Source organism: Thunnus albacares, chromosome 14 (assembly GCF_914725855.1).
Source record: "Thunnus albacares chromosome 14, fThuAlb1.1, whole genome shotgun sequence".
Taxonomy (NCBI): Eukaryota; Metazoa; Chordata; class Actinopteri; order Scombriformes; family Scombridae; genus Thunnus; species Thunnus albacares.
In genome coordinates, this window is record NC_058119.1 from 4,605,796 (window position 1) to 4,628,274 (window position 22,479).

The following is a 22,479-nucleotide window of genomic DNA, read 5'->3' on the forward strand; positions in this document are numbered from 1 at the left end:
GGGTAGCTCTTTAGTAGCTTAATGGTCCACTATGTTCAACTTTGTCTGCTGTATTATGCTGAGCAGGTAATGTATAGTCAGCTAATCAGAGCTTTCTTGTTGAAAACAGCTGCCAGCTGTGGCAGAAAACAAGACTGATGAAAGCAGAGTTTGCAGGCCAGAAAACCAAAGCAATGGTGCTAAAAGATACTAAAGGGCTCCTTACAGTTGAGGAGAACTCTAGAGTCAGGTGATAATTCTCTGTAGGCTCTTCACTACGAGGAACCTCTTTCATATTACACAACGTCAATCAGTCAACTGCTTATATAAAAATATTGAGTGCAGCTTTAAATACTACATACAGTACACTGAAGTGTATAATGTTGATTATTCAAGGCACTTGGCACTTTATCTCAATTTAATCTCAATCTAACTTTAACCTAATCCCTTCTAATCTCAAGATAACAAACTGATTTCTCCCAGCTATGAGTAAATTATCACACTTCCCAAAGATAATAATTACGTTTGTGATTCTCATTTTTATGAGACCAATAACTTTAAAAACAATGTACTCTATCTATCTGGATATCTTTGGATATTATCTCATTATCTGAAGATATAAAGTATAGTCCCGATGCTAATATTATAATATTATATTATGTAGCCTACTTTACTGTCTTGACTTTTTGATATGCTCCCTTTCTCATAAGGCTGAGAGGAATAGCTCCATGATTACAGACGATGAAGTGTGGAAGTAAATGTAACATTTAAGTCCTGATTAGGAAGTAATGTATAATATCTCAAGATAACATATTAATTAAATTGTTATCTAGTGATAACAAGTTTAGCCACCGATTTTACACTGTGATTCAGAGAGATTCACCATCACCACATCACCACGTCTCAAGAATAAGTGAAAAGGACAATAATACAGTAGAAACTAGAAGACAGAGGAACCTTTATTCATTGTGTGTGTGTGTGTGTGTTTGTGTGTGTGTGTGCGCGTGTGTGATACCTCTCCCATAAAGGTGCTGTCCTCTTCTGGTGACCTGGGCTGGTCCCACACAGTCAGCTCCAGCATGTGGTTGCGGAAATCCCTGCGATGGACGTGAGTGTAGGCAAATGTTTGGTTCCACTTGGGCTCACAGGTCTTCTTCATTGTTTTCGTCCTTCGTTTGCTCTTGTCACTATGTTAAACAAGACACAAATAATACATAGCCACGTGCAAACATACACACATTTTAATCGTTAAACCAGGTTGGTTCACGGAAAAAAAACAATCACAAGCACCAACTTCAATCCCAGTTGCTAATTTAAAATGTTTTGATGGTAATTTTGTAAAGTACTGCTTTATAAAGTGTATATTATGGTGTACGGAGGGACATTTTTCATTTCTAAATATGTATTTTTATCTTCTTGTAAAGGGGAGGTTGGCATACCTGCGGTCAGGGAGGAAGTACATTTTGACGTAGGGGCTCCTGGGCCGCCCGTCAGGCCGGAGAGGAAGCTCTGCAGCCTGCATCACGTTGACTATTAGCTGATGACTCACTTTGTCATACCACAGCTTTACCTGGGTGGGAAACATACACAAACATATCTGATGCACAGTCTTTATCATAACAAATAAACAGATCAATACATTCACAGTGTGCACACACACTCACTGAGAGCTGTCCAGGCATTAGCTGTGGAGCGTCTTGGAGCATCCCAGGACTGGAGGGAGATAGGACGTTTAAGGTCGGTCTCTCCATCTTCTGGGACTCAAACGAACTGGAACCTGCTATGAAAAAAACATGAAATAAAAGAATGGATTTGAAATCCCAAGAAGAGGTGGTGAAATGCCAAAACTTTTTCAAAATTTTTGCTCAGCAGTATAAACTGTCGGGGAGTGGGAACATGTCTGGTTAGACATACGTACATCATATATGTGCGTATGTGTAATCAGACAGACAGACCCGATTTCCAGTCTTTATGATAAGCAAAGCCTAATTGTCTCAGAGCAGATGTTTTCAGGCTGTGAGGAGAGTTGAATGGGGGGACATGGAGGGAGAGACGCAAGGCAAAGATACTGCCTGAGGTGAGGAGACAGGTGAATGCCAGTGTTCTAAAAACAACAGGAAGTTGGTTATTGAAGTCTGACCACTGATTTGGCTGCTTATCAACACGGTCAACAGTTCAAATCTGAACACAACTACATGACAATTTTAGCTAAAGTGTGACTTACACTTCTTGAGAATATTATCACTGTATCTCTGATGTCAATCGCAAATAAATGCCTATAAATCACCAAAAATGTAAACAAATGTAGACAAAAAAAAAAAAACAGGGCTCAAATTGTAGCCTTCAGGTAGAAGGAGGGTGTGTCTGAGAGGGGGCCCACAGTGTTGAGACCTCCTCAATCTTACACACAGAAATGCAAAGATAATGTATAAGACAGATAATCAGCCAGACAGACACACAGACATAAATCCAGACAGACTTACACTTAGAGAAAAAAGAGATGTTACCACAGCAGATACCTACTAGATTCTAATGGAGGGTGGGACGTGTCGGGGATTCTTGGGATATCACTGGAAAAGAAGCAGCAAAGACAGGTTTCAGTCACTCTCATACTGACATCTAACTGGATTAAACATAGTTAGTAGTATTCTTGATGCACAGGCATACATGCATATTAATGTAGTATTTATTATACAAGTAAAAAGTAGTATTGTAATTGGTTATTTAGGTTTTCAAGCTAAATGTCACATGGTTAAAAACATGGAGAAGCAAAGGGAAAATGTGAGTAGAGCCAAGCTCTTCTCATGAATGCAGTGTTTCCCAGACTCATTTAGACATTGCTGTCAGGCCAATCATGACTGGAAATGAGAACCAATAAGGTCCAGCTCATAACTCAGTACTGTCCACACCACCACCACCACCACCACCGTATAAAAAAGATCCAATGGGAAACACCAGAATCCACTGCACCAGCTTCATGTAATAGAAAGAAAGCATGGTAAGTTGAAGAACACTTATCAGTGTAATTTGTCATTTCAAATTAAGCATTTTAACAGCCTTGACCCAACCACTCACTTTATTAATGGTGTTTCTGACCTCAACTGAAAATATCAATATCAATTTTACAAAATCAATATAGCATTCACTCTATGAAGGTCTGAGGACTGAAATGTCATTAATGAAGTGAGTACAGGTGCAGGATTCTTTTATCCCATGCACCTGTCAATACAACTTCATAGTGGGCAAGAACTTTATCATAATTGTTACCTGATGAAATTCTGTATTCACCAGTGGGGCAACAAACTGACATTCAAAATTTGAATATTATAGTGTTTATACTTAAAATGTTTATCTTAAATCCAACTATTAAACTGATAGGTGTTTTATGGACCCTAGGTTGCCTTGGAGCCCATTCAAATATGGAAAAAAAACTAAATTAAAAGAGAAAACAATTAAAATAAATAAAATCAAATTTTATATTGCTTGCTTTATGAATCCCAGCTTTCCCCATTATAAACCAGAAAAGGAAGCACTACAAAGATCTTTACATCTGATACTGTAAGTGCTAGATTTCTCTTTGGTGTCAGACTTGAAAAACTAGCAATGAAATAAAGGAATCCCAGACGCTCCACAAACAGTTTAAAAAGCTAGCAAAAGCAATGCTACATAGATGGACATTTCCTATTGGCTATTTTGCATCCCCTCCAGTGAACCTTCGGTTTGATTTAGTTGGAGATGACAAACTGCAGCTGTTTTTACAAAAGCCAATATTTGCATCAATTAGCATCCCTACTAAACAGGATTCATTCAGTTCATTAAGGGATGCAAAATGGCACCAGCAAAATGAAAATTGTTTCCATAAGCGTGAGAGAATTAAGGAGTCCTAACAAAATGGGCAGATTACTTACTGATATTTTCTATACACCCTTCGTGAGTGTTTGGAGAGAAATTAATACATTCAACTTTTTTCCATTACAGAGGAAATGAGGTTCATTCTTAAACTGCAACATTTTCAAGAGACAGTCAATATTTTACTGTAAATTACAATGGATTCATCTGACTCACAACACCACAGTTTAGCAAAAATACTGAAGCACAACTTGTATATTTATTACTCAGTTGTTTACATGAGGTTACTTGGACTGAAATATCTAGACTAATAACATTTCAGAAGACTATTGGATCCTTCAAAAAAAAAGTTCAGAATTTTATGTTCTAGGTTTGTTTGACAACTTTCTAGGGAAAAAAAGTCTTCACATCTGACCCTATAACACAGTCACGTCCTGAGGCATTCTTGTTTCAATGTGTAAATTAACTTGGTAATGCTTTATATTATAGGTCTGTAATTTTCTAAAAATTTCCTTGGATGTTTCCTGATAGAATTATGCATTTTTTTTTACTAATTATGAGGAAAGAGTGAGACTGTTGAATGGGTACACCAATTAATTGCGAGCAAAACCTTGAGACTTTTAGTAAGTGCTTAGTAGAATGCAAAAATGCAAAATTTCTCTAGAGGCAAACATACATTTCAACATATACGGAGAAGAAAGTTTCTAATAATAAGTTAACAATGAATATATTTTCAACAAATATCCCATTTTCCCTATAATTAGTACCAAATTATGTATTTGTTTCCAAGAAACTTGTGAAGAAACTACTACAAAATTATTTTTGGAGTTTTTTTTTTTTTAGATACGCACATCTGATCTTGAAGTAGAGATAAGAGATAGAGATCAATTTCATTGTGTGTAATACAATATATAACTATTTGAGTTTAAGAACAAGCCCTAAATACCTAAAATCTGTGGCTATAGATTACTTTAAATAAATTTAAAATTTTAAAATGTCTTTCACATTACAAAACACTAAATTTATCAATTTATTATTATCTTAGTTATGAAAGTATCCGGAACCTCAAAACTTGACATGAATAAAGTTTTCTACCATATTATAACTACAAATAAATATACAAATTGAGACTTCAGGGTATTTAAATGAGTGATAGCCAGAACAGACCAGTAAAGAAAGAATGAGAAAATTAATGAATTAAATAATATTAGATAAATAAAGAACATATTAATCAATAAAGCTATGAGGCTGTTAATGTATATAAATAGTTGTTTTCTGTCTGCATGGAATGATGAAATACCCTCCAACAGCCTACTTCACTAACACTTCAAATTAATAGTCTACTTCATTAAAATTAAACCACTCAAAAAGGCAAGTAAAACTATATCCACAGCATCAATCAATATAACCCAAGTTACAATGCTGAATTTTCCTTTCTAGACTATTACAGAAAACATATCAACCATTTTCTGGCTAAATAGATAAAGCATTTATGACTCAAAGGTATACAATCTTAATTTAACATGATTTCAAATGAGTCACTTTCACACAGCAAGCCATCTACAGTGTACTACCCTCAAAAATGTGTTCAAGACCTGCTTGGTGGAATTTTATAAGGCATTAACCAAAATATCTGATGCAGCCACTTCTTGTCTTTTATGGAGCATACCGCCAATTTTATTTGGCCAATAATAATTTATCTGATGCCATCCAAGAAATAAACACAAGTGCTTTTTTAAAAGGGATATATAAGACAAAATGGAAATCTCCTGTTCCAAAACTTGGCAAGTGCCAGCAGTAGGTAATGGCTGGCTGTTTTTAATACTTTGAATGCAAGCACACAGTCGTGGTCAGAATACAAATAAATGGCCCTGTCTCCTCTTTTATCTGAGGTCAGCCAACTCTGAGTCACAGCCTCACTCAATGCCGGGTTAATTTCAATGCAACACATAGAATTTTGTGAATTGGAATATGAGTATCTAGCAGTGACCACTGTACTGGGTGTGTTTTATTCCTGACTTACCCAATAGGCCTGGATACCACTAGTTCCACTTGCGGCTCAGCTTGAGACTCCAGGATGATATTGTAAACTTCCTTCATAGTCGCCCCTGGTAACAGCTTCCCATTCCACTGCAAGACCTCATCACCTGAAATCACACGCGCAATCATTTATGAGTATGTTTTTTACACGAGCAAAAATCAGCAAAAAAATGAGTCCATCTCTTAGTACTTTCCAACTTCCCTAGCCTGTCATCGGTTCTAACTGAAGACACAAATCTTTAAAAAGTTTAACATTTTTAAAAAAAGTCTCAGGACTTTCCTAAAACAGCTGGCCATTGTAGTTTTTAGCAAACAGGAGTAAAAGTGCTCACATTTGTTGCTCTAGTGCGTATTTACGTCTACACAACAGTGTGTGTGGGACTAATTCACAATCGTGGCCTTGTTCATGATAATGAACCAACATGCAACCATGTGGCTCTTTATTGTGTTTTTGAGAATATGTTGGATAACAATGGAGCTTGATGGCACAGAGGAATAAGATACTGCACTGTATATCCAGCTTTGGCTAGTAGGATAAATTCATTGTTGGATTCTAGTCTAGTTTTTAGCTGTGACAATAAGAAAAATTAAACGCTTTTTTAAGAGACATCAAGTCAAACTGTATTCATTAAAAATTCAGAAAGGGTTCTCCTAAGATTTAGCATGCAGCATAAAGAAACATGGTGAGAAAGACTTTAAATATCTACAATTCTTTATTGCTAAATAAGATTACTTTAAGATCTTTATGGTTTTTCCAGTCTTTGTGAGGACCTGCAAATATTGTGATGGGTGTGATGGTTTAGTCTACCTGCTCTCAGATGTCCCACCACGTCAGCCAGGCTTCCCTTCTTGACTTTAGTGATGAAGGCACCTAATCTCCCTGACTCTGTTATTCTGCCTCCCACCACCTACAGAGAGGGAGATAGAGAGAGAGATGTGAGTTCTCCAAAAAAAGTTGTGTGTATCCGTCATATCAGAGGTAGACAACACTGACTGACAACCATTTGAAATGACTGTAAAACTAAACATTTTTCTATGTGTGCATGTGTGTTCTCCAACCCCGCTCTGACCTTTAACCCCAGCAGAGCCCCGGCTTCTTTAGGCATGGTGGCGCTCCTCTTGCTGAGGGTGATTCGTCCAATCAGATGGTCTCCCTCCTTGGATGGCTGCCAGGTTACAGGATGCTGAAACAGGAGAGGACAGATAGATAAACAGATGCACACTGACTTTCAGAAGACATATGTATATAATGTATATGCTAATATATACACAAATTCAAAAGCATGTGTGCATGAATCCAAAGGAACCAAAGAAATACAAAACAATGAGCTACAACTTAAAGGTTCTATATGTAGGAATCAGAAATTCCTCATCATCAGTGACATATGTGGCCAATAAATGAGCTGTAGTCAACATCCTGGCGTCGTCGATGTTAGCAGAAGAGAGGCAAGACAATTGGGAGCACGCAAAAACGTTACTTCCATTGGATTGGATAATTGGATTCTGCAGAAAATCCAGCCCGGGTCCTTCACATAGAAATCAGTCCAAAGGCTGTTACAGACAACCGAGAAAGTCGGGGAAGGAAGGTCTCAGTTTTTGTGTTACATTACTACCCATTCACTCATTGGCAATAAAAAAACGATTAATACATGTAAATTGCCTCATAATTCTACATATAGAACCTTGAAGAAATAGTCACTTTTACATTTATATTTTCATAAGTATGTTGCCAGTCTAAATTGAGAGTTCTTGTTGTTCCCTCTGAAGTAGTTGTCTTATATGTTTACAGATCGAAAATGCACCATAATTCAATTGTGTTGATAATATGGCCAAATTCATGTGTGATTACTTCCAGAGCTGGTTTGAATTAGAGACAACTTAATGCATTTACAGTCAGATTTGATGCTTTTTCCCCTCCATCTGATGACAATAGGATCACACGGGATCAAAGGTTGCAACAACTTGAAGGAGTTTCCCAGGATTAAATTAGCTAAAGTTTGCTACCAACTATCACTAATTAATATAACACAACAGTCTTTTGACATCAAGTTTATAAATCCTTTACTGTAAACACCCAGGGTCTGGTAGGTATTTCATGGGAAAAATCTTTCGGTACACAAAGTCATGTGTTTTATATTAATGGATTCTTTCAAATAAATATAAAAACAACAGTGAAGTTAGAATTGGCATTGATAGCTGATTGTTTTTAAGAAAAAAACAGAAAGACTAAATTCATTCACAAAGGATGCAAAGAAAAGTACAGGACACACAAATTGAAGAGTGATCACCACAGCAATGAGTCATAACATGATGATATATCTCCTTTAAAATGTTAAGAAAAAAACTTCACGCTAATTTGAAAACTTGCGAGCGGAATATGAAATACATTTTTTTTTTTTTTTTTAAAGTTACTTACATGCCATACAGTGGGGTCATGTGGGTAGCACTCCCAGTCGCCTGCAAGAGAAAAGAGACCAGCTCAGATACTGTGAATGTAGAAGAGACGATGACCTCCTTCGTATCCCTGTTGTACACACACACACACACACCCACGCACACACACAGATATAACTGAAACTGTATACACAGCACATACCAGCCTGAGTTCTCTCATACACAGCTCTGCCAAATTTGGGGGCTCTTCAGAAGGTATTTGTTTACAGTGGAGAGGGTTAAGTTTATTGAATATTCAGGCCTGGGCTAGAATTAGAAATTTATCACCGCAGTAGCAGGCCTCAAAGTAGTCCGCCGAGGCAGTGATGATACCAAAGGACAGCTAAGCCTTTTAAAATGCTATAAATCCCCCCCAGATATTTTACAGATTAGATGTTGTAGATTTACTCCAGGGGTAATGCAGTGATGTAAGGCTAAATAAAAACATTGGCAAATTACAACCACAAATTGATGGCCATTACAAATCATGAAATCCAAAAACATGACCAAAAGTATATTATAATTGCAGAAAAGCACAAAAATAATTATTTTCTGTTCTTTTCCTTATAAGTATGGAGGCATTAGTGTGCCAAAGAAATAATTGACCATGCACTAAGCCCCGCCAAGCTTTTAGTTGTTGCACTGCACATACGCAGTTTACAGCAATAGAGTGTCTGATTCACCACTAAAAATTCTTGCTGATTTTTGAAACAATGGGACTGTAATTTATACAAAAGCAGGCTTCTTATTTCTAGCCAGCAACCATTGGTTTTGCTGGCAACCATCAATTTTGTCAACTGTGCACATAAACACACAGTACAAAGGACATAACACTAGTATTTTATCATTGATAGCTAGCTAGCTAATTATTGTTAGCGCCATAAGGTGGGTTGAAAACTTTGTGTCAGGTTGACTCGTTTTGAAGCTAGAACCCTGTAAAAGGGTCTTCAATGTGCACTTGATAGCTACATACATGATATCACGCTAAAAGACTGAGGCTAAAAGTCAGAGCTTTGGACAGCCTTGTTTGGATGCTTAGCTTCGAGGAAGACATACATAAACAAGTCATAGAGAGGTATGATGGTTATGAGTCTGGTACTTTATTGTTTGGATTTTCAAACTGTGTGTTTCACTTTTCATGTTACAGTAGAAAAGGCTTTGAGGACGATGTCTAACCGATGTGTTTGGCAAATGTATGGCTATCTTGGGTAACAACTGGAGTATAAGTGCAGGAATGCTACACAGTGGATGTTCCAGTCCTGAACTGGGATATATTTAAAACTTGTAAGCTTTCAAAAACTGATAATGATGATAGTGACAAATGATATGCTGCTTGGCTTTGGAAGTAAAAGTAGGTCACTTACGTTACTACTGTAAGTAATAAGCTAGTTAGCTGGACATGCTAATATTAGCAGATTATGTTAGAGCATACAAACACACAGTTTAATCCATTCCTTACGCTTTTGTTTTTTGTTTTTAATATTAAATATATAGCAAAAAAAAAAAAAAAAAAAAATACGCAACACAAACTTTATGTTGAGTATTGCTCCATGCACACCACTTCAGCATGTGGAGAAATCAAAAGCTTAAAAGACCTGCCATGCCAAGTGAAAATTGCGATCATAAAAGCTATTATAACTTGATTAAATTTGCATTTAAATGACTATCAATGATTATCAAAGTAAAGAAAATAATAAAAAGATCATTAAATGAGACAATTAATAATTCTAATAGTTCATATTTGTTCTTCAAATAATGAATTAATGATTGATTAATTTTAAAAAGGCTTTTAAACCAAACTCTTCGCAACTAATTTGTGGGAGCTGTGATTGACCAAACTCCTACCAACACATAACAGCTGGCCAATCGAAGCTCCGGCTGTTAGTTTATACATTTGATCAAATCTATTAATTCTATGCTGCTATGAATATACCTCAAAGACTTATTCTACAAGTCTGATAAACTATGTTTAAATAAGCATGAAAGTTTATTCTCAACCTCGGAAACAGTAAAAACAATCAAGACTCAAGGTACATTTATAGTACTAGCTTTTTCTGAAGCTTTCAACCATATTAAACTGTCTCCATCAATGGATCTAGCTTGCTAAAAGTTCTAGAATAACAGACACAGAGCACATCAACAGATCCATTTGCATGACAACTGAGCAAGCTCCATCCACTGATGAAGACCATGCAATACATCTAAAAGCTATGGAAAAAGATAGTAAAGGGGACCTTGACTTGCGATTGTTTTGTCATATATTTATAATATAACTCCTTCAAATTAGGTAAACGGCACAGTTTCACTTCAATTGTTCATGGTGATGAAGCAACAACAACACAAAAGCTACAGTATGCTGTACACAAACACATCTACTGACAATTTTCTTTGTTGATTCTTTGAATATCATCTGTATTTTAAGGAGCTCTCAACAGAAACTGGTGCTTTTTATTCATGTCCAGCAGGATATTTTAGACAATTACACAAAATTCTTTAAGTGGTTCAACTCTGTCTTCTGCTTTAGTCCAAAAACCTGTCCTCCTCTGTACACATGGGCCGGGGGGCGGTGTTGAAATGTGTGCAGGACCTCGACGACACAGTTATGACACAGAGTAAAGCAGAGCCAAGCGTTCCTAGGAGCCAGGAGGCTATGAGGTTAATGAGTTGTGACAACTTATAGTGACATTATGTAATCTTAAAGCAAACGCTCTGACGATAGACAGCCGAGTTCTCAGTTTCACAACTCAAGCGTGAACAAAATTTTGTACAGTGGGTGGGCCACATGGGTGAGTGTGTGTACTTGTTTTTGTAGACTAACAAGGACTGAATGAAGTGATCAAAGCCACCACGGGGTCAACTGACAGTTTGCTAAACACCTGCCCCCAAAAACAATTGTCCAATCATAGCTGTAACTATCTCTCAAGCACTTTTAAAAATGTGTGCATGGAGCTTTAAGAATCATACTTGATTTCCAGAGAGTTTGAAAGGTTGTGTTTTTTATCATCTTTCCAACACCATAACCACAGGCGAAAAAGTGTTAATAGGTTAAAGAGTGTGTTTATTTACTCAAATGTGAGCTGCTAATGTTAGCATGTCGAGTTAACTAGCCTACACAGTAGGATTACTTCAAAGGCTAAACAGCATGTCATTAACTAAGTACATTAGTTTTTGGGATGACAGGTTAGGTTAGAAAAACACCTATTCTGGACTGAAAAATCCACTTTGAGTTTAGGGTAATGTTAGCAGGTCTGTTTTTCTCTTTTTTTGGTTTGGAAAAGTTTACACTCCAGAAACCCCAACCAATAGTCACCCAAATTAGCGATATGTTTGCCAAACTCATCAGTTAGTCCTAATGCTAAAACCCTCTTCTCTTGTAAAAGTGAACCTATTACATGAATACACAGACAAAAAATCATAAATCTATATAGTATTTTTATATAAATCTAAACAGGGTTATGTATGAATAACAATTTAATACATTTTTATATTTATAATACTGTACAATAATACTACGGCTAACTAGCTCTACCCTACAATACATGAACAGCTGCTCCTTATTTCCATGTCCTCTATACATGCATCATTAACTGGTGTAGATGCTGTAAATTAAGATGGTAAACATCACACCTGCTGAACATCAACATACTAACATTATCACTGTGAGCTTTTAGCATGCTAACATTAGCATCTTAATCATAATAGGATCTACTGTATGTATGTGACTGACTGTATATTTGAGTGTGTGTGTGTGTGTGTGTGTGTGTGTGTGTGTGTGTGTTTCTGCTCTGATCTTACAATGATTTACATGCCTGGACTCTTCTTGGCTGCCAGCAACCACATCTTAGAGCTGACCCGGTCTCAGGCTCGAGCTAAAAAAGGAAGCAGTGTCTCGCTGCCATGCCGGTGTGTTTAAAACCTGGTCTGACAAAACACTCTCATCCTAAACCTCCACTTGATCGATGTCAAAGCGCCTGGTCTGGGTTCTGCATGCACCCTCTTCTTCCTCTGAACAAACCACACTTTATCGATGTTAACATCCTGGGAAAGTGCAGCTTTTATGTAGCAGGAGCTGGCTACAGTCAGATGTAGTATGTTTGTTAAATACTGTCATTGTTATTATTAGGTAAAATTGTAAAACTACAGGGCCTGTCCTGAAGTGGTGATTCTATTTGTAGTACATAATCTTTCCTCATTTGAGCATTGTTTTATTTTCATGGAACTTTTGCTACTATATCATCAAGGGCCAAGTCACCTAAAAAGTTTAATTTGAGTTTCATGTTGTAAAAAAAATGAAGAGTAAACTGGGTTTAGGTGGTTAAAACAGAACATTCTTCCCTTTGCTTCACATGCACTGATGACAATTATGACAGTATCACCATTAAGCATGCAACATTCAGCTACATGAACTGCACCACTAGTACCAGTAGTAATGATGATTTTTTAGAATTTAGCCATGTTGTACTAACCAATACGAAGCCATGGCTCAGCCACAGTCACAAAATTTCACAATATTTTTGACTATTTTTGACTGGATGTCTATGCTAAACATAGTCAAAGAGGTGAACATATGTAGGAATACTCCCTGCAAGTCAAAAGCCTGAACACTTGGTTTGTGCTAGAGCTGACATTGGCTCATCAGACATGCCCATAAACAGCTGTTTGTTCCATAGCCTTTGTTGCTAATGTTGTTACTAATTTTATTCCATGTATTGTTTACATTGTCCACTCTCATATTTGGGATCGGATTCCAACTCGAACTTGTATGGATGTATTTGCTGTGACTTAGCCAGAACGTGATGCTGCCGTGTCTGAATCAAGCCATTAGTTTTACAGGTATTTGATCTTATTTTGACCTGGTGATGGTTCTAGATGAAAAGTCAGGGGGTCACCAATGATATTACAGTTTATCCTGTGGAGAACATGAATCTCATTACCAAATTCCATCATAATTCACCTAATAGCTATTGAAATATCAATAAAGTGGTACACCAACTGACCAACACTGCATTCCCAAGAGCCATGCTTAGGTAAGACTATGCTACCTTTCATGTTTTTTTTTACAGGTTTTCAACAACATGTAGGAATGCTTTCACCCAGTCAATATAAAATTGTTTGACTTTTCCATTATCAACTTATTACCAGGAAAGGACAAAAAACAAAAAACAATGTTACTACCCACCTCTAGTCAAGAGCCCTACTTACTGGTTAAAGGCTGCTTCTAGGCCTTGAAATAAAAGAATATTAGAATACTACTCTGCCCCTTATAATAATATAGTTTAGAATTTTTTTATAGCACTTTTGGATACATAGCAGCAAGCCCGAGTGCCTTGGAATGGTTAGCAGTGAAGCGACATAACCCAGCTTGGACATGACAAGGTTAGAGTGTAAACAGAAGTGTGTTCTCAGGCTTGGGGACATAGCTGGCAATGCAAGGCCACACAAGGTCGACACTGGGATCAAACGGGGTCAAACTGCCCCGTCGCAGACACACTAACACGCACACACGTACGCTCAGTGTGGGGTTGTCCCCCCCCTCAGGGCCAAGCTGAAAACAATATAATATGACACACAGGAAAACATTCAGACACGCACACAGGATCACACACACTTGTTAACATGCACACTGGTATACTGCGTAGCTGCTCACTTTGACATTCAGACTGCTGGCTATGGCCCACTGCAGAAGTTAGAAATGTTGTAAGAGCTGCACAGTTTCTGCAAGAAAACACCAGACAATAGATGCAAAATGCTACATTTACAAAATTGAAAAGATGCTAATGTTCTCAAGTAGTTTGGTGTATATTACTTCAGTAATATGACACTCCATACAACAGGATTAAAAATGGGAAGTTTTTCTTTAAATCAGTAGGTTATATCAGTGCAGCTTTACCTGATCTGACCACTGAATACAGAGAGTTAATGACGGGCCTCCAAATTCACAAAGTCTGAATGAAGATGGCAGCCTGAGACTTAACAGCTCACTCCACTTCTTACATTCACATCCCATAATAGTGTGCGAGTGTCAAACACACACACATACACACACATACCGAAATTGCAGTGCCTCATACCTTAAGACAAGAGAGCTTATATACAGTATTCCTGTCTGATCTAGTCATTCATTGTTTAAGTGAGTGAACTATTGCAATTTAAGTGAGTGGAATAAATTACATTATATCATTATTCATTTAAATGAATATTACCGCTCATAGTCCTGGTTGAAGAGGTTTGTAAATGGCTCAAGAATTGTACATTTTATATAGAGATGTGTGTTTTTTCATGTCCCTCATCCTAAAGATCTAATTAATTCAACAGCTGAGGCAGAGCCATCATTAGCAGCTCCTGTGCTGTAGCTAATCTATTAGCATTAGCTTGTTCAGTATATTGTATCTCCTTGTTTGGTATGATACATGCTAAATATATCCACACTGAACTACTGCATCACAGAGGTCTGTGCAGTTTGATTACTCCTGTCATTAATCAGTGATGGTATGAATTCAACCTGATCATCACAACTAAGAACAAAACCAGACACATTTTACAGCCACCTTCAAAGTGAGTATGATGGTCCTATAAACAGGCTGTATGCGGAAGTAAACAAGCTGCCATTATTGCTGTAGCATCTCATTGTTTACACATGGAATGACACTATAATGTCAATAAATGTATCCAAGAGATCCTGTAGAACTTGTTGAAATATAGTCAGCAAAATGCCATTAAATAATAATAACGGTTACAATCTAAAAAACATTAACTTTTAACAGAGTCCACAAGGTTCTGTACAAGTGTCCCTAAAGATCAACCAGCCTGTCTGTGAATTAATATTACATTTTTTCAAAGCCTGTAATAAGTTGAACACTACTTTTCTGAGAATGAGTAACTTCCACATTCACACAGGCTACCTTCATCTATCAGAGGGGCAACTGGTGACCATGATCAACCCAAACATCTCATTTCAGCAATAGTCTATAAGCAAGGAACGAGCAGATTTCATGACATTTGAACTTGTGATGTGAGAGACATTACACAGATTTTTAGTGTTGACCTGTGGTTGTAAGAACCTTCTCGGCCCAATAAGTATAATTATGAAACTGCCATAAAGCAGTAGTGAGACGGCTCATTCCCTCATATTTTGTAAAGTCAAATTGCCTCAGATATCTTGCGTGATGGATGAACAAACAAATGAATTGAACAGACAGAGGTCAATACTCTTCATACTCTGCCTCGCTGAGATCAACAACAGTTTTTTTTTTACGAGCACAGCCTGATGATTGATATGTCTCTCACCTCTCTCACTGACACTTTCGATCTCAGCATCCTCGCAGCTGCTGTACTCAGGCGTGGTCCCTCCCTCCTCCTCTGAACTGCTGACGCTGGTTTGCCTCTTCCCTCCGGCCCCCAGCCCTCGCTTCGGCTTGTAGGGTCTCGGCGGCGGTGGACGCAGAGATTCCGATTGGTCAGAGCTTAGCGAATCGTTGCGCAGCATGCTCTCAGCCTTCTCCCGTTTGGTCCGTCTCACTACGGGTCCCTGGCCTGGGACTGATCCAGGACCCGAACCCGGAGGCTCTCTGAGTTCAGGGGGAGGGACTTGCTGCGCAGGGGTGTGTTCATGCAGCCCACCAACCCCACCCACCGTCCTCTGCCCAGGCCGAACGCCATCGCCCACCTCCCCCACTACGCCCGTGCCATGACCCTGCCCTGACACAGGGTGGCCCCGGCCTCCAGGAGGGACCGGCCCTGCTTGGCGAGGGGGGCCAGCGATGTGGTCCATGTGGTGGTAGCCCCCCTCTTCTGTCCGTCTCACCCCGCCACCTCCTCCCACAGGATCGTGCTCCAAAGAGCGTCCCTTTGTCAGCCGCCGGCTTTCCCTACGCTCCCTGGACTCGCCTCGGAGTTCCCGGTCCATGGAGACTTGGGTCTGCAGTCTGGGCTGACCTGGCCTGCGCTCTCCCCGACCAGCTGCTCCGCCTCCCCGTCCATTTCTCCTGGGGGGACAATCAATATGTGGATGGAGAGGGAAAGACAATAATATAGGGGACAGTTGACAGAGACGGTGCTTCAAACATGTACAGTAGAACATCACTGAATGCTTCATGTAAATGCTCAAAGAATTGTTGTTGTACTCTGCACAAGATTACCCTCACTGGAAAAACCAGTTTAGAGACCTGGTTTACCCCAAATTAGACATATTATTTTAGTGTGAATGATCCCACAACTTTCATTTTTAGCTAATGCTAAGTAAAAGCTGAAGGTACAATCTTTTGTTCACTCAATATTCAGTTCTTCTACACTGCCATGAGAGTCAAGCTGCGACTAATCATTGTCATTGTTAAAAAATCCATAGACTTTTTGATGAACGAGACAATGAGTCCACAGCCAGGCTAACAGTTCTGTGAGGTTGTACAGCTTTAAACTAAATGCTAATGTCAGCATCCTAACATGTACCCAATGATAAAGTTAACATACTGATATTCAGCAGGTATAATGTTTACCATGTTTGCCATTTCAGTTTGGCAATTTAGCATGCTAATAGTTCCTAACTAATACTAAATAAAAAGTACTGCTGCAGCTGGTGTGAGTAGTTTTGCAGGTATTTGGTCATAAGCCAAAGTATTGGAAAACTAAAATAGTTGTCGAGACATTTAATTCAAAACAATAATGTATACCTCACTCATCCTCTGGAGACAATTAATGGAAAGCCATCAAATAATTACAGAGATACCATATTTTGACCGATATTGCCATCTCTAGGGTCATGCCACTATAGTCAATCACAAGTTTGCACGGGCCAAAGTGACATTTTCAGATTGCTTGTTTTATCCAACCAGCAGCCCAAACCACAAAATATTGTTTGAACAATTATATAAAAGCAGCAAATCCTCTGGGTCTGGTTTGAAAAGTGCCTTCTGTGAGGAAAAGTTTATTAAAATGGTTGTCGATTAATTTTGTTTCAATTACCTAATTGTTTCAGCACTACATGAAAGTCAAAGGCAACAACCAGTTTTTATTGTCACTTATTTTTACACCATCAGCCTACAATATAGGCATCCAGAACTGGAAGGAAACTATTTACTGTTAGTCAAGTTATTGTAGTTGTAGAGTAAATGTTCAAGATTCTACAGTGTTTGGCTGCTTTTAGCTTCTACTTCCCTTAAAACATACAGCATAATTATTGACTGATAGTTTACCTAACAAATACCAGTGATTTTGCTACTGTTACCATTTCATTGTTTACATCAGTGTCTACTAATAGAAATCCATGAGTAAAAACACATTCTACTATCCAGTGTTGTGGAACATAATGCATTCTTCCATTACACACCCGTTGGCATAGGAAACAATGACACACAGTGCTTGTTTAAGAGGCACAATCCACCACTGTATAAAGGAAGCCACTGATGAATGCTGCAGATATTACTTGATAAAAATAATTTTAACATAGTTTATAAGGACTGCTTTTAGTAGCCTGCAAATGTTTCTTTCAGGTAGCTGAGAGAATATATGCTAGAAGGGCACTTCACCAATTACACATTACACAATCAAGGTCAGTGGAATACCACTAAAGCTGTGAAAACAGATGTAGAATTTCTTCTGTGGCTCTGGAGGAGCTTTCTAAAGTCTGACAACAGAACCCTGATGATGTCACAATGATGTTATCAGGGTTATCCCAGATTATGCTTGCGGACTAATTTATAGCAGAAGCCTGGGGTTGGAGACATGGGCATTAACCAGGCAGGGTGGATCTAATGAAATACACTACTGGGTTGCATTATGGGATTTGTAGGAGCTTGACCCATATTAAAGACTAAATGTCTGAATATCTCAGCCTTTGCTGCTTATATTTGGACAATTCTTTTTTCAATCTGTTTCTTGTGAGTACTCAACTTTATGGAACTGCACTGCTTAACTGCAAGTAATGTTAGCTACAATATATTCATTCAACAATTAAGTGAGCATTGCTGTATGTCTTCAAGCTATTTTTTTATAGGCAGTGTTACTGTATGCCATCATTTCAATGAGGTTTTCAACTGGATATGCAGAAATGTTAGTGGTCAACAGACATTCTTCAATTAAAGGAAACAGAGATCTTTCCTTTCTTTGAAACAGTGATGCTCTGGTAGGGAGCCATTGGTGTGAAGTCTTTTCTCTTGAGACTTGAGGGTCAAAATTGAAGGTGAGCTGTGAATGAGCCACTTTTAAGTTGTTGAAGTTTTTTCTTTTCAACGCTTGTGCACAATTGGATATTAGACAGCGGAATACTGTCTACTAAATGATGAAAGAAGAACAAAATATTTCTTCAGTTTGTTCACATCTGCCAAATATGTTGCCTCACAGTGTCTTTCAGCTGTACTACATTGCTTACGTGTCTCGTGGTGGTTCGCTACGTGACCGGGCGTCGGTGCCAGGTGTGGTCCCGGGTGCACTGGGTCGGTTGGGGTCTAGGGTTGCGATGGTAGAGCCCGGAGGTGCTTGGGAGCGAGATCGGAGCTTCTTATCACCAGGAGTTTGGCACACAGATGGCTCGCTGACAGCTGAACCAAGGCCAGCAGGCTTCCCAGACGGACCAGTGAACCACTCGCCCGGCTTGGTCAGGAGCTCCTGCTGCTTCCGGCAGTTATTACAAACCCAGATCACCTAAAAAAAAACAAGCATATACAGGGATTACAATCAGAGAGCTAAGACAAGTCTAGATCACCTGAGTTTTCATCATATAGTTTCTGTACAAACAGACTAAATAACAACATATATATGACATACATTTACATAACTTTACAGAGAACTGATTATGTTTTTGTGGGTAATTCATACAGCTGACATTAGTATCACAATAATGTGTCCAACAGGAAGAAGCCATTCTTTACTGCAGCCAGTGAAAACCATTTCAGCCAGCAACTTTGCCAACCACTAATCTGAGGCCCAGCTTCAATCACTGTGACTGTCAAACAGGAAATGGAACAATGCACTTCCTAAAGAGCTGCACTGCTGCCAACGAGTGGTCCAGAAAAAAGCTTTTATGGGAGCTTTTTAAGATCAACATCACGCCACTTATACCAGGCAGCAGCTTGGCTTCCACTGTGGGCTGCTTTTGGCCTCCAAATGAAGAACACAAAGCCAACTGGATAATGAAAGGATACTCAAGCTGCTGCCAAAATAATATCTCCCGTCTTCCTTCTTTCCATTTGTCCCATCACACATATGCACACCAACTATACGTTGGCGATGTTCACGCACTACAGCTGAGAGTGTCCAAATACTTTTTTTTTCCCCTCACACTTCTGTGAGATTCTGTTCCGTAATCAGTGTGTACAGAAAAATCTGCACAGAGTCGCATGTTTGCAGTCTTAATCTGTATCATGCTGGCTCCATTCACACTGCAAGCCTTTATGTTCAATTCTGAAGTGCTGCTCACAACACTTATTCATTTTAGGACGTAACACATACTGTTTCTGACATCAACGCATTTTGACAGTGACGACAAATTAAATTTCAAGCAACCAACAGATTTTACATTATGTACAATATGTGTTGACTTAAAAATCAAACAAGTTTCTAATAATGTTTACCTAACAAAACAGGCCAAACTTGTCAAACAAAACAGTGTTTAGCACTAAGACTGATTAGGGTATCAGATTTTGATAATCGATTAAACCTTTTTCCAAGTCATTTTTCAAGCAAAAATACCCAAATTTGTCTGGTTTCAGCTTCTCAAGTATCTTCTATGATAATAACCTAAAGATTTAAATATGTCACCTTTGGCTTGGGGAAATTGTGTTGGCACTATTTTCTTTCATAGAAATATAATTGTTAGCTAGAGCCCTAGCACTATTTAATGTTTCTTAGCACAGGCAGCCATGCAAAAACGTGATTTATATCAAGAAATATCTGATCAGAAAATATGTGAACAAGCCTTGGCACAGCATTCACTAGTAATAACATGACAGTTTTCAACACTCAATGCTATGGACACATTCAAGTCAGCACTTAAAAGCTATGCTGTCAAGCATACTTGACCTTCAAAACAGTAGATTAACAAAAAAAATCTTAACTAAAGGTCCACTTAACTTTTACTGAAGCTTCCAACCGCATCTCACAGCAGATGAAGCTTGCTCATTTGTCAAGTAAGCAATCCTCTCCATGACAACTGAGCAAGTTTGAAAAAACTTCACTGAGGAGAGACCTTGAGATGAAAGGAAGATGGTGATGATCTTGAGACCTTGAGATGAAAGCTAGTACATGGACCTTGAGTTGATATTTTTTTGTCAGAAGACAAGATAATGTATGCCTACATTTGCATTATTATTTTTGTTGAAAGAGCTAAATCTTAAAATCTTGTTTTTTTCTCTTTTTTATTAGTGAATTCTAACTGTCACTCTGAAGAACAGTTAAATCAGTCACTGTGCAATAACACTAAAACATCCATCATACCTACACATTACAAGCAGGCTGTATTAACTGTACATAAACACCTACTTTATGTATATAAATTAACTTATTACATTACCCATTCAATATTGTATGAGGTCCATGTATTGTTTCTATATATATGTATCTATTTATTCACCTACATGCTTGTACATAACAGTGATATGTTTATGTTTAATCATCTTGTTTGACTGTTGTCCTTGTTTTGGCTGCATGTCCAAGTCTGTCTTCCTGAAGATTGTTGTGTGTAAGTACACTGAGAGCCACTAGTTACCAGAGTCAAATTCCTTGGGTGCGTAAACATACTCGGCCAATAAAGATGATTTCAATTCTAACAATTCTACAGCCCTTTCCCTGACCTACTATTATCATAAAAGACAATAACACACAACATTAAAAAGAAAGCCAAACAAGCAGCTAGACTGGTATTTTAGAAGACGCATCAGCTCAGTCAGAACTTTGCATTCAAAACATACATGTATGAAGCTTTGGTACGTTTCTCTGTGCACATGCCTCGTCTACATCTCTGCCAGTTCATATTGATAAGGCATGTGGGTTACATCCCAGAATAGATATGAGGATTCATCCAGTAAGACAGAGCTGAGCATGATGGCCTCGCAGTGTGAACGCAGCTGTCGTCATAGTCTTGTGTTGACATCAGAGCCAGAATGAGGAAGAGTCGATGACAGAGGACGTGAGGTTGGGCGTGAAATAAAGAGACAGAGAGAGGATGGAGGAGAGCGAGGGGAGGTTAGAGTCAGTCCCTCTCCTCCAGCCACCAGGGTTCTCATTACTCCTGAACACTCCCCAATGACTCTTTAAAGAGAGCTAAAATAAAACACTCTGGCATCGGCCATCTCCACCCCCCACCCCCACCTCCCTCTTCCTTTTACCCTTCCTCTCTCGCTCGCTTGCCATTGCTCCCTCCCTCCCTACCTCCTCCTCCTCCTCTTCCCGCTCTCCCTCTCACCCCCTTCCCTTCCACTTCTCCCTCCTCCAGATTGCTTTTGATTAAAGCTACAAAAGCCGAGGAGAAAACAGCTTTACACCAACGCAGCTATATTTATCCTGCCAAACACCCCAGCACCACCAGGGAGAGAGGGAAAACGTGTGCTCAAACACACACACACACACACACACACACACACACACACACACACACACACACACATATACTATACACAGCAAAGAAAGCAAAACACTGCCTCATGTGGGACGTTATAGCTTTGGTGAAAACATCCACCAATCTGTGATTTTTCTGCAGCCAGACCGATGAGGTGGACGGCTGCCAGATCGACACTGCAGTGCTCATCTACTTGTCCATACATTTACAGGCAGCCGCCGTCGGTTGCTATGTAGTCACATATCAATTTCAATGAGTTTTGGGCATCCACAAAATTTTGTAGCTTTTTAACAAACGGTTAGAAATTTGTTCCATGTTTCTGTTTACTTCAAAGAATATGGATATTTGTGCACACTTTAATAAAGAAAGCTTTCAGTGTTTGGTGCAAATGCTAAATCTATGATATCTTCATCAGAGGTGGTAAGTGTTTGATGGAGCTGAAACATAACTAAGGCTGTAACTAACAATTGTTTTGTTTAGACCAAAAACCCCAAAGATATTCAACTTACATTAACACAACAGAGAAAAGCTGAATATTGTCACATTTGAGAAGCTAGAACTATCCAGTGTGAGGCACCTCTGCCTCTTAAATGACTCCAACTAATTATCAAAATTATCAATTTATTTCAGCT

At 38.6% G+C, this 22,479-nt stretch overlaps 1 protein-coding gene across 21 annotated transcripts in view; it reads right to left on the reverse strand.

Moving 5' to 3' along the window:
- LOC122997566 (regulating synaptic membrane exocytosis protein 1-like) overlaps window positions 1-22,479 on the reverse strand; it is a 101,127-nt gene that overhangs the window by 30,087 nt on the left and 48,561 nt on the right. For 18 of the 21 annotated variants that reach the window (XM_044373807.1, XM_044373793.1, XM_044373789.1 and 15 more), the window contains 10 exons: window positions 18,665-18,936; window positions 15,589-16,286; window positions 8,285-8,325; window positions 6,939-7,052; window positions 6,677-6,776; window positions 5,852-5,975; window positions 2,503-2,549; window positions 1,644-1,759; window positions 1,419-1,549; window positions 995-1,166 (listed from right to left, as the gene is read on the reverse strand). In XM_044373807.1, the coding sequence (XP_044229742.1) occupies window positions 995-1,166; window positions 1,419-1,549; window positions 1,644-1,759; window positions 2,503-2,549; window positions 5,852-5,975; window positions 6,677-6,776; window positions 6,939-7,052; window positions 8,285-8,325; window positions 15,589-16,286; window positions 18,665-18,936 (1,815 nt within the window). Of the gene's footprint in view, window positions 1-994; window positions 1,167-1,418; window positions 1,550-1,643; window positions 1,760-2,502; window positions 2,550-5,851; window positions 5,976-6,676; window positions 6,777-6,938; window positions 7,053-8,284; window positions 8,326-12,096; window positions 12,305-15,588; window positions 16,287-18,664; window positions 18,937-22,479 lie in introns of those variants that run through there. The other 3 variants (XM_044373808.1, XM_044373788.1, XM_044373806.1) reach the window with 2 other exon arrangements.